The sequence below is a fragment of the Eutrema salsugineum genome, unplaced genomic scaffold (genome assembly GCF_000478725.1).
Source record: "Eutrema salsugineum unplaced genomic scaffold, Eutsalg1_0 scaffold_5, whole genome shotgun sequence".
In the NCBI taxonomy this organism is placed as follows: domain Eukaryota; kingdom Viridiplantae; phylum Streptophyta; class Magnoliopsida; order Brassicales; family Brassicaceae; genus Eutrema; species Eutrema salsugineum.
This window is the reverse complement of record NW_006256612.1, coordinates 11,629,814-11,643,079: the sequence shown is the minus strand read 5'-3', so window position 1 is coordinate 11,643,079 and position 13,266 is coordinate 11,629,814. Positions and strand designations below refer to the sequence as shown.

Here is a 13,266-nt window from a genome sequence, read left to right as displayed (position 1 = left end):
ATAAGTATTTAGTTGATTTTCTGTTTATGTATTATAATTAAAAGTATATATATATATGTATATGTGGGTGTGATTAAAAAAATAGTCATAGATAGATAATATTAATACCTGCATCTATGGATGTAAAGAGACAAAATCTGGTACCAAATCTATATTTAAATGATTTCAAATTTCTTTCTTCATATTCTGCATTAATGTAAACTCCAGATGTATGTATATGTATATATAATGTGTCCCTGAAAATGGTAAACTCCTAATTTTCATCGTATCCCTTATGAACGCCTATTTCACTCGCACTCCCTACGAGTCATTCTCTCTTCATCGCCGGAAAACATACATCTCCTCCGTCGCATATTCCAGTCACCGGAGACAACAACGGACTGTTTTATGCCGTCTTAATCTCTTTCAACAAACTCAATCAAAAGGATTCAAAGTCTCGGCGAGGAAGCTTGCGTCAAGGCTTCAAAAACTTCCTCATAAAGGCGAGGGTTCTTTGGCTGAACGTTTTAGCTATCAGGTTTGTGATCGTTTTGTTTGGTTTCTGAGATTTCTGTACGTTTATATTTCCTTTGCCTACACTTGCTACGTAATTTTTAATCGTAAGATAATATTTCTGTAGAGGATATAGAGTCCTTAGACTAATCTAATATCCAATTATGATATTGCAGATGGAGAGCATTAGTAAGTGGGACTTAGAATCAGTCAGAACGTATTACTCCGTTGAACCTCGTGAGAAGTTTCAAGAAGACAAGTATCTAGACGGTAGCCTCGTTGATCGTCTTGAAGCCGAGTTATGGAAGGCTCAATCTAGAATCAAAGAGCTTGAGACAGAAAAGTTTGGAACAAAGGAAAATATCAGACGTTTCATCGGAAACGAAAGAAGATTCCGGGAAGAAATTAACAATGATCCATTTGTTGATTACTTGAAGGAGAAGTTAAGCAAAGAGAGGGAAGCGAGGAAAAGAGCTAATGCTGAGAATTCTGTGTTGAAGAAGAAGATGCTGGCCATGGAATCATCAGTGAATCGGTTGAGGAGAGAAAGAGACACAATGGAGAAGGTGTGCGAGGAACTGGTGACGAGGATTGATGAACTGAAAGCGGAAACAAAGAGAATATGGGACCAGACGGAGGAGGAGAGGCAGATGTTGAATATGGCTGAGATGTGGAGAGAGGAGAGGGTTAAGGTTAAGTTGATGGATGCGAAGCTTGCGTTGCAAGAAAAGTATGAGGAGATGAATTGGTTTGTGGATGAGTTAGAGAAATGTTTGGACATGGCGAGAGAAGTAGGAGGAATTGAAGAGATGAGGTTGCGAAGAGGTGAAGGTTTGATTAAAAGGGCGAGATCTATGGAATTTGCAGCCAAGAAGATGGACTTTGAGAGATTTAAGTTTGTGTCTGATGAAGATAATTATCATGTATAACTCTCCTTTTTGGGGTCAAAGTTGATGTTTAATTAATTTCTAAAAATAATATAAACGGCTATCATCAAAGTTCTGTGTCACCAAATTCTTGAATAAGCCTGGGCTAACGAAATCGAAATTACGATTGAGAACTGGAAGATATGAGAATTCCATTCCACGGAATCATGTCCAAGTTTCAAATCAGAAAATTATCTAACGTAATTAATCATGATTTCGTGATTATTTCTTGGATTGATTGCAAAATAAATTAGATATTAGAGATTGCTAATTCTTTATGTAGATTACATCAAATAAGTGAGAAGATTATAACATATTAGGAAAAAAATAATTTATCAATCTACAATGACAGGATCAATTCACACTACATAATTTCAAGATAAAATGAATTAAGGCGGCAACATATGTTTGGGAAGCTACTAAGACGACCAAATATGCAAACAACTTTTTCATAGTGTAGAATTCGAACCTCAAATCTAAAACAAATAAACAGTTGTATCTTTAAACCAATCAGCATGCCAAAGTGCTCCCGCGACTCTGGGACGTTGTTGGTGTTGGAGCTTTGAACATTTCATACTCGGAAAAATATCGAAAATAAAAATCATTGCATCTTCAGATTTTACAAAACTACGGAAAAATAGATTCAACATTAATTGTGATTAAAACTTGTCACTTTAAGTTGAAACAAACTTTTTTAGCAAAAACAAAAAAGTTTAAACATACTTTTTTTTTCTGTTAGAGAAGAAGAAAATTATTGATGTACTCTTGGATGTCTTTTTAAGTTTTGGTGTCGTGTATTTATCAACCGTTGAACTCTACATGGCAGATTTTTGTTTTTATTTTTTCTTTTGTCACTTGTTTTGTTTGTTTATCTATAATATTATTGTTATTTTTTTTTTTGTTGCTAATGATCCATGGAATCTAGAGATCCAGTCTTTTTCCGGCGTTACGATCAACACATGGCCAATATGTTATTCTCTTTATATTTCCCAACTCCAAAAGAATTCCATTTCCCAATGGAATACTAAGCTCCTGCGGGATTATTCTAATCACCTATTTTTTTAATAAAACTGAAACAACTGATGTTCAAAAAAAAGAAAAAAAAAAAGAAAACTTCTATATATATACTCGTATGGCGTAGATGCCTCCTTGAGGTTTCTCACAATGGACATAGGATCGGGAGTACTACAATGGATTGGATCATTTGTATCATATCATTCACGATACAAATGATAAATAGCTTATTATATAATTGAGATTTAAGAAATACAGTAAGGTACAATTTCCCTAGAGGTGGTAGGGGTCTATTGTGGGGTTTGTGAGTGAGAACAAACATAATGACTTGTTCGTCTCGCAAAAAGACAACTACCTGACTTATACCAATAATCTTGTCCAATTATTGGACAAAAGAAAAAATACTCAAATTAAAAACAAATTCCTACATTGATTTAGACGTGTAATATATAATAGTATATTAATATATTTTAATATTTTTTTTGGTTTTATATTTCTTGTATATTTTTTTGTTCACTGTTTTATTATTGTATATCTGTTTAATGTTTTATTATGTTTTTTTTATATCTAGCATTATTGAGTGGAATAGTTTTGTGGAGCCACTCATAACTATATTTCATAATACTAGAATCATTTATTTGATGGATTTGCAAACGTTTGACAAAATTATTTCAAAGTGTAATACAATTTTGGAATTTGACCAAACTCAAATATCTGAAACTCTTCTAGCTTGATAATCTATGTAAACGTGGATAAATCAAATACCAAAATGTTTTCTCATATATTATTCTTATGATCTTAGCTGAGAAAAGTAGACAAAAAAATTTGTTCGTATATCTATTATTTATCTATATTATAATTGAAGGAGTATTTCGATACGGTAAATATGGCATGGGGATTTTTGATACTTCTATTTCGTCATTCTGTTGAATGGAGAATTCATGAAGAAATTAGTCGAATTAAAATGGATATTTAGGAAATAAATGATTTAACATTGTGTACTAACAATACTTTAATTTTTGTTTAAAAAGTTTAGAAGCGTTTTCCTTGTATAAAATATCAACATTCTTAAAAGATTGATACAACGGAGGAAAATGAAAAGTAAAAGCTGCATAAAATATACACAAATAACAAATCCGAATGACAACGGAAAAAAATCCGACTTAATTTTTTTTTATTTTAAAAAGAAGACAATTCCGTTAAAATAATCGTAGCTGCTATGTTTACGAAATGTGTATGATATACTCTGTCTATCATTCTTAGCCGTTCAATGTGGACACAGTGGGGTTCTTCCCTCTCTTTGTACTAAGTTCGTCACAACTCACAAGTGGAGGAGACCCTGCTTTTAGTTATTATTAATTAAAAGTTAAAATCGATTTACGCATTTTATTAACAATCAATAGTTTATCAATTAATTAATAATGGCTAATGATTTATAGTGTGAAATAGTATACTTGAGTTACTCTGGATCCCACATTCCCACTTTTGATTTAAAGATTGAGTTCCCAATCAAAATGTACAGATGTGTATGATTTGATTCCTTTAGTACCATAAAATTTGATCACTGCATTTAATATGGCGTCGTACTGCAATCAAAATATTGAATGTCTAGATTAGATTTTGGAAGAAATTATATTGTAGAAGTTTCAGCTAGTTAAAACGATCATTATAAGTATTTTTGATAAAATAGTTTGAAACATTTATATTTAAAATTAATTTTGTATTGCAAAATTTAAACTACATCTTGTATATTTTTAGTTGTAAATTTTTTTAAAAAATATTTTTAGTTGTAAACTTAAAGTGGAAAGTTATAAAAATCAGGGTATATGGTCAGTATAATGGGAAAACGGCTAATTAGTACCTCAACTCTGTCAATTGGTACCGATTAGTATCTGAACAATTTTGGTGTGCTAATTAATACCCGAACTTCTGAAAATCGGAATATTCATACCCAAACTAATATTTTTTTGGCCGAAACCAATTTTGACCCGAATTCTGTTAGTCAATATCATTAAAATATTAATGGTGATGATTCAGATACAATGTGTCATCCTCGTTGGAACGAAACTACAAAACAGCGTCGTTTAGTGAAAAAAACAAATTAATCATGACATGCACGCCTCAGGAATCGAACCTGGGTTCAAGAAGGGTGTTGGGCACTATGTAACCACTAACCACTGCGCCAATTGCATAATTTTGTAGGTTAATAATCACATAAACAAATAAACCGTAAGTTCGAACCTCAATAACCAGATCACGGATACTGTTAAGGTCGATCCCTATGTGGTTTCCGTCGATGTCGTTGACTTCAAAGTTCTGACCGGTGTTGAATTCGACGGCGAGGAAAGGAACGGGGAATTGAACGGGGATGTTGGTGGAATGGGAGAGGACGAAGCAGATGCCGAAGCCAGGGCTTGTTGATATGTCAGGGAGCTCGGAGAAGACGAAGGAAGTGGAGAAAGAGGAGAGTCGGGTCGGGTTTTGGGTTGTATCGAATGACGAGAAGAAAGAGATTGGATTTGGATCTTAGCAGCTAATCATCCCCTTTTCTATTTTTGTGGTTACACATATTCAAAAAAGTTGTTATAGCGCAGTGGTAACATGGCCCATCGGCCTTCTTTGAACCCAAGTTTGATCACCAAAGTGTGCATGTCATGTTTAATTTTTTTTTTTTCACAAAACGACGCCGTTTTGTAGTTTCGTTCCAACGAAGATGACACATGGCATCTGAGTCATCACCGTTACTATTTTAACGACATTGACTAACAGAATTCAGGTCAAAGTTGATTTTGGCCAAAATAATATTAGTTTGGGTATGAATATTCCGATTTTCAAAAGTTCGGGTATTAATTAGCACATCAAAATTGTTTAGGTACTAATCGGTACCAGTTGACAGAGTTGAGGTACTAATTAGTCGTTTTCCTTCGGTATAATAGGAAGAATTTATCCGAGTTGGGAATGAACTCAGCTAAACCCGAACTATTTTTTGTTCGTTCAGTTGTTTGTTGTAAGTCTTTTTTATTCAGTTTGGTTCAGGGTGATAAATATAATCAGTTTTTGCAAACTCAGCCTCATAATTCAGCGTAGTTCGACTATTTTGGTTTACTAAATATAAACGTGAATTTTAAACAGTTTTTTTTTATTAAAATCATCTACCCTGTCTTTCACATACATCATCAAATTTAAATCTAAATAATGACACTACACATTATTATAAATCACTAGATTAATCAGTTCCGATCAACTAACAACATCTTTCAGTAGACTTAGTTGCACACAAACAATTTGGCTAACTTTTGATTTTTCTAAAAGTTTATTGTGAACAAAAACTTCTCGTGAACAATTTTTTTTCTTACCAAAAACTGGTGATAAAAAATTTGCAACTTTTTACCCAATTTGGCAAGTTGACGATAAGTGTTTCCTAGACTTTCTCGAGTAAGCTGATGACAAAATAAAAAGAGACACTTTCGAGTGACTCACACGCGCCTCCGGGCAGCGCGTCACGTGGCATGTCTCGTCCTGTTACAGCGTGTCCAAATTGTTTATCTGTTAACTGTTACGTGTGGGAAATGGAGGGCCTACTGTCCACATTGGTTAATCATACCCATAAATTTTTGTAAATTTATTCCAAAATTTAATTTTATCTTTCTCAAAATTTTAACTCACTCCTCTTTATTTTCGTTTTTTTTACAAAGATCCCTTACTATTCAGATTCTAGATATGAGATCATAAAAGATTCTTGATTTGATTTGACCAAAGACAAAAGAGATGGTCTAAATTAAAAATTCGTTGCGCTTATTAGATGGCAGAATATCAAACACATTCACGAAATTGCACAGAACCTTTCGTTGCAAACTTTCTCCATCCAAAAGTTGGTTTATATAATAAATATCTAACGGTGGAAACTCCATCTAAAAAAGGACCACTAAATTTTAGAATTAGGGTTTAGACGACAATACAGACATGTTATGGGGTGTTTTTGTAAGAAGTTTATAACGTAGTGGTATATTTGAGATTTAAATTTCTTTATATTTCTCATTTCACATCCTTTTGGACTCTTGTGCTGAGAAAAATGCTATATATAGTCGTCCATTTCGCTGCGTTTAAACTTATACCGAAATCTCTAATTCCTTAATCTCCTGAATGCTAAAGATAATAATTTAAAAGTAATTAACTAAAACAATTAGTGATTATTAATCTGTGGAGCTTCAATGGCAAAGGGTCGAAAGCTGACGGTAAGCCAGAGCGAGAGGTATCTAGGAAGCAGCTATGGTTACGGTGACAGTAACGGAAACTCCGTCACCGACGAATCAGAGCTCACGGAAGAGGATATCTGGTCACACGCCGTCGATCATAGCCCCGAGGATCGGTCGGAGATGCCCGAATTGCTAGGCGCGTGGTCTCCACGCGATGCGTTGGTGAGGAACGGGCGCGTGCGCGGTGGTCTGTCTCTGGCGTTTGAGGACACGTCATCATCGCCGAGGATCGTGCACCAGATACGCGGCGGAGGAGAAGGAGGCGGTGGAGGAGGAGGAGGAGGAATCCAGCGGCAATTGGCGTCGTCGGCGCCGGTAAACGTGCCGGATTGGAGTAAAATCTACCGAGTCAACTCGGTTGAGTCGATACACGAGTCGGATGAAGAGGACGAGGAAGACTCCGGGATGATGCCGCCGCACGAGTACCTGGCGAAGAGCCAAAAGCGACGGAGCAGGAAATCTGGTGGCGGCGGAGGAGGCTCGGTGTTTGAAGGAGTTGGAAGGACTCTCAAAGGTCGAGAATTAAGGCGCGTTCGTGACGCGATTTGGAGCCAAACAGGGTTCTACGGCTAAATTAATTAGTACTAATACATATATAATTAAGAAACATTTTAAAAATTTGGAAAAAAATTTGCTTGTTTTGTCAGGGTGTAGAATTAATTTTGAAACTTTCTTGAATCCCAAGCGTGAGATATAAGACTTATTTGGCTTTCCATGCAGATGTTCTTTTTTTTTTGTTTCTTTTTAGATTTCTAAATGAATTGTTGGATAATTTTCATGAACCTCATGCGCTATTTGTATATTTTTTTTATCGTATTGATTAATTTTAAGATTTTTCATGTCATTATATAACATCCTAAAAGTATGAAATGGCCATTTACATTTTCATCATGAAAAGTTACAGAAGAATTATTAATCCCATGGCAGGTAGGTTACGAGGTTGAGCACTTGAGCAATAATTTACTGAGAGAGCTTTATTGAACCTAGCTTGCTTTCGAGTTCGAATCTCATGATTGAAAAAGAATGGCTTCAATTTTTACGAATATTTTATAGAAACTATAGTTCCGGAATTTAGTTACAAAAAAAAACTAGGTCCGGACCATAAAGGAGCATCATGACATGAAATGAAAATATGAAACTTTAAATTAGGGGAAAAAAACAAAAACTGAAGTATGGCACTAGTTATACAATTTCTTCCTCGTAGTATTCATTTTTAGCTTAATAGTATGATGAATAATATATTAACTGTTCAAACACAGTTCATATGTCAGGTGCTACGTAACAAGGATATTAATGATTGAGCACCGATATTGTTTATGATAGTAAAAGATTAATTAATCAATAAATATTAGGTCTAGTTATTAATTAAGTGATAATTTGACATGATATGAAAGGCAAGTTTGTATATAATTAATGAGAACAGATGTGTCCTTGCAACATTATTGTGTCCACAGGTAAACTGTCCAAAGAATCCACTTCAAAGTGGGCACTCACGAGCAAGAAAAAGACACTATTTTCAATTAATTTTCCCTACAAAAATCATGATGGTTCATGAAATGGCATCTTGTTATATAATTTGACACGTCACTGAAACTTATATGAACATCGAAGAGATTAATGAGATAACTAATTCTGACTGTATGAGTGATCTTTTGTTTTTTTTCAGTCCAGTCGCAGGTATGCATATTTAATTTTAAACATACTTATGTTCTATGGTTATATGCCTAACTTATATCAAATAGAAGTATACGTCCAAATTTAAGCAATTTTCTATCGTTCATTGACACATTTCCTTATCTTGGATTCACCAAGAAGTTGAATTAACCGCATACATTTATATATGTGAACCATAAATCTTGTGGTCTATTCGACAAAATTATGGGGTCAAATAGTCTGGACATTTAGGATTTTGGATTGGCTTATGTATTCTCTAAAGAAAAATCTAAATACACGGGAAAAAACCTACAAATTAAAACTTCATGATCAGATATCATGACTTCATCAACAAACTGTGGGAAAGAATGTTAATTTATTATCAAGTGTACCGCGAATATGATCTACATATAATAATCTAAAACACACACACACATTTATATATATATATATGTATGTATATATATAAATATACACTCATGTGTATGTATGTACTCACTTATCTTATATGGACATGATGATGTAGTTATGGAAGGGTAGGGTATGGGTTGGGGTCAAAAGAAAGTGACACAAGTTAGAGAGTGTTTGTGTTAAAAGCATAAGAGAAGGGAAGTTTGTCAAAAATGTTTTTGATCCCTCTGTGAGTTATGCCTTTGCCTTTTTCAACAAAAGGACCTTTGAAAGTGATTTTGATCGAGAAGTCTATATATCATGGCCTTCATTTGTGTGGGCTCAACGTACACATCTCTTTCCACTCTTATCTCTCCCAAACTCTCTCTTCACCGTTCATCGCTCTTTCTCTCTCTCTCTCTTCCCTCTTTCAATAATTTGATTCCTTTATGCGATTCCTAGCATTTATACATACAAAACCAAATGCATTGATTAATATAGGAAATTCAAGAACAATACTAGAAATATTTGAGAATATCTCTTAGACAAGGTTAGATCTTCTAATTGTCTTCGTATTGAAACAAAAAAATAAAAATCATGCAACGAAGGATAAATGAAAGCATGTGAAGTTCGTACCGTTTGTGCTAATTCAATATGTTATGTGGTTGATTTTGAACTTAAGACTAAGTAAATTAGCCCCCAACAAGATTCGAACTCGTGACCTTGAAGCGCACTTCCTTTGGACACCAATAGAATTCCTTAAGCTAGATTTAACAAAACATATTTGATCAGTGAAGTCTCTTTTAGGTCACAGCAACAGGTAGTTTGAATTACTCTAGAGTTTGATCCCTTGAAGAATCCATTTGACATAGCTTTTGTGAAGCTTTGTCCATCAAAGGAAAGGTTAAACAAGTTAGTGGCTAGGTCAATTGATTTCACTATACCCAATGGGTCATGAGAACAAATAAAATATATCAATTGTTTATATATTTATAGGGGTGGGTGGATAATTTAATATAGATATTGATGGGAAAATTTTATATAGATATTGATGTCATGGGGGCCAATTGGACTTGACCCAACTTCTTCAAACTATGCTAAACACACAAACACAAGTATATTCGTCGAATATATTCTATACTACTTCTTCGAGTTCGATCATCAAATGAAATTAACTTCAACTTTTACTTCACACGATTCAATTCTGTTCTCTGTTTCGATAATGTTCACAGTCCAGATTTGATGCAAACAACCAATTATATAGGGAATATAAGTTTTACTGTCAACATCAAATACAATTTATGACATTGTTATACTTGCAGAAGTACAACTAATTTGTGCACATTTCACATCCATGTTTAAAATAGTGCTAGACGTTAGTTCGACGATCGAGCGGAAGTCCGCCTAACGCCTAAACGAAAAATCGGAAATTAATCAGGATTAATTAAAAATTAGTTTTTATATTCATTTTAATTATTTTTAATATTTATTTATTTTTAAAGATAAATTTTGTTATATTAAAATATATATGAATTAAAGTTTATATAATTATATGCATAATAATAAATCTAGAAGACATATTAGTGGGTTAAGTACCCATATTTAATTCAAGCCCATAAATATGCATGACATTTTTTTAAAATAGGTCTTTTAAGTTGTCCCACATCGACAAAGTTGGATAAGTGAGAAGGGGAAGCTGCACCATATATAAGAGTCTTCATCCTCTAAGTAACTATACTCTATCCGTCAATGTTGTAGGTCTGTAGATAATATTGGGAGCGATCCAGTTGGGCCTGTATAATTATATTAGGTCTGTTATGGGGCCAGTATAATTTTAGGTTGGCGATTTTTCGAACACAGCTTCACACAGATATATATCCACTATTTGCTTTTTTCCTTTTTAATAAAATAATATATAATTATTATTATCCCAATTGAAAGGTGCGTGGGATATTCAAAATTAAAATTTTTATGATTACCATAATAAATATGTATCAATTTCGGTAATTCCTAAACCGGTCATTAAGTTGGATAGTTAACCGCTTTTTGTTTTTCTCGTTAACTCCTGACTTTTTTCTCTTTTACAGAAGTTTTACACCAGCGACAGACGCTGCTCTATCGGAAGATCATGATTTCGCATCTATCGGAAGATCATGATTTCGAGTTCTTCTACGTTAAAGACATCTATCTAAAATTCAGGATTTAGAGTGGATATCATTATCTGATTTTCTTTATGTTCGCTCACGTTTTCTCCAAACGAACGAGATTTCTAGTACGGTGCTTTCACGTCGCTGAGAAATTCTCGAATCCTAAGCCGGAAGACATTATATTTAGTGCCCTCTGTTTGAATTTAAGACAAAGAAGATGGAACACTCTTCATCAGTTCTCCCCAAGTCTCACAAATCCATTGATAACCCGAGTTCTTCACCAGTTTTGGAGCTCGCCGAAGCTAGCTTTAGAGTTCTACAAATGGGTTTTAGGAAATGAAACTGCGGTTAATTTCTCTAAGAACCGTTTCGAAGTCTCTTGTGTGATGATTCATTTGCTGGTCGAATCGAGAAGATTCGATGATGCTTTATCAATAATGGTGAATTTGATGTCTGTGGAAGGCGGAAATTTGAGTCCTTTACATGTTTTGTCAGGTTTGATTAGAAGTTACCAAGCTTGTGGTTCGAGTCCTGATGTGTTTGATTCGTTGGTTAGAGCTTGTACACAGAACAATGATGCTGAAGGAGCTTATACAGTGATTGAGCGAACGAAAGCAGAGGGCTTTTGTATTTCTGTTCATGCGTTGAATAATTTCATGGGTTGTATATTGAACTTGAATGACATTGATTGGTTTTGGAAGGTTTACAAGGAAATGGATTCTTTGGGATATGTTGAGAATGTGAACACCTTTAATCTAGTCATATACTCTTGTTGTAAGAAGAATAAGCTGCTTGAAGCATTATCAGTGTTTTACCGGATGTTGAAATGTGGGGTTTGGCCTAATGTTGTAAGCTTTAATATGATGATTGATGGAGCTTGTAAGACGGGAGATATGGGATTCGCTTTGCTGATCTTAGGGAAGATGGGAGTGATGTCCGGAAACTTTGTCTCGCCTAATGCTGTGACGTACAATTCGGTTATCAACGGGTTTTGCAAGGCGGGAAGATTGGATTTGGCGGAAAGAATCCGCATTGACATGGTGAAATCAGGTGTTGGTTGCAATGAAAGAACCTATGGAGCTTTGGTGGATGCGTATGGAAGAGCAGGAAGTTCAGATGAAGCTTTAAGGTTGTGTGATGAGATGACGAGTAATGGACTTGTGGCGAATACCGTTATCTATAACTCTGTTGTTTATTGGTTGTTCATGGAAGGTGACACGGAAGCAGCTATGCTGGTGTTGAGGGATATGACGTGTAAGGAGATGCAAATTGATCGGTTTACTCATGCCATTGTTGTTAGAGGTCTATGCAGAAACGGATACGTTGAGGAAGCTGTTAAGTTTCAGAGAGAGATTTCAGAGAAAAAACTCGTGGAAGATGGAGTTTCTCACAACACGCTTATGCACTATTTGGTAAGGGATAAGAAGTTGGCGTGTGCTGATCAAATTCAAGGGAGTATGTTGGTTCGTGGATTGAATCTTGATGTGATTTCGTTTGGTACTTTAATCGATGGACACCTAAAGGAAGGTAAGTTGGAAAGAGCGATCGATATCTATGATGGTATGATCAAGATGAAACAAAAACCGAATCTTGTGGTTTATAATTCAATTGTGAATGGATTAAGCAAAAGAGGATTGGCTGGTGCGGCTGAAGCAGTTGTGAAGGCAATGGAAAGTAAGGATGCTGTGACTTACAACACACTGTTGAACGAGTTTCTCAAATCCGGGAATGTCCAAGAAGCTGTCAGTATCTTATCTAAAATGCAGAAACATGGCGGTGAAAAATTGGTTAGTCTGGTAACTTACAACATTTTGATAAATCACTTGTGCAAGTTTGATTGTTATGAGAAAGCGAATGAAGTTTTGAAGATTATGATTCAGAGAGGTGTTGTTCCGGATCTTATAACATATGGAACTTTGATTACATCGTTTAGCAAGCAGCGAGATCAAGAAGAAGTCATTGAGCTTCATGATTACATGGTTCTTAATGGAGTTGAATCTCATGAACAAATTTACAAATCTATTGTTAGGCCTATTCTTGATGGAAAAAGTGGAAGAGACCTAAAAGAGCCATAGTCAAAAGGCAACGAAAGCTTTCTTGTTTGCACTTTGGGGAGAAACTGCTGAATGGTTCGGAGAGTTTCTCTGAAGACTGGAGAAGCTTCTTTTTTAGAAGACTGTACTATCAGGATCTCTATCTTGTTCGTACACGTGGACCCTTGGACGATTATAATCAACGGTCAGTGTTGGTAAATGAGGATCTCATAGGATTGATTTGGACTTGTAAATCGGGGATTGTCTGGCACGTGGCGCTTATGCACCGGCAAAGCGATTTCTTTGTCACGAGCTAGGAACTTAAACAAGTACCAACGACGTGAGATTCAATTAT

At 35.0% G+C, this 13,266-nt stretch overlaps 3 protein-coding genes across 5 annotated transcripts; all 3 read left to right on the top strand.

Annotated features, from left to right (window-relative positions):
* Positions 1-377: 377 nt before the first annotated feature.
* Positions 378-1,421, top strand: LOC18993708. The gene is made up of 2 exons (XM_024152314.1): positions 378-517; positions 669-1,421. The coding sequence occupies exon 2, from the start codon at positions 669-671 to the stop codon at positions 1,419-1,421; it is 753 nt and encodes a 250-aa protein (XP_024008082.1). The 5' UTR covers positions 378-517.
* Positions 1,422-6,550: 5,129 nt separating this feature from the next.
* Positions 6,551-7,535, top strand: LOC18993707. The gene has a single exon (XM_006417262.2). It carries the CDS (start codon positions 6,644-6,646, stop codon positions 7,259-7,261), a length of 618 nt encoding a protein of 205 aa, XP_006417325.1. The 5' UTR covers positions 6,551-6,643; the 3' UTR covers positions 7,262-7,535.
* A 2,947-nt stretch (positions 7,536-10,482) lies between these two features.
* On the top strand, positions 10,483-12,985 carry LOC18993706 (pentatricopeptide repeat-containing protein At1g11710, mitochondrial). 3 transcript variants are annotated; one of them, XM_006417261.2, is made up of 2 exons: positions 10,483-10,569; positions 10,819-12,985. In XM_006417261.2, exon 2 carries the CDS (start codon positions 10,965-10,967, stop codon positions 12,951-12,953), a length of 1,989 nt encoding a protein of 662 aa, XP_006417324.1. In that variant the 5' UTR covers positions 10,483-10,569; positions 10,819-10,964; the 3' UTR covers positions 12,954-12,985. The 3 variants fall into 3 exon arrangements, with proteins under 3 accessions (XP_006417324.1, XP_024008939.1, XP_024008940.1); XM_024153171.1 differs by having other exon boundaries at positions 10,489-10,672; XM_024153172.1 differs by having other exon boundaries at positions 10,506-10,541.
* Positions 12,986-13,266: the final 281 nt, after the last annotated feature.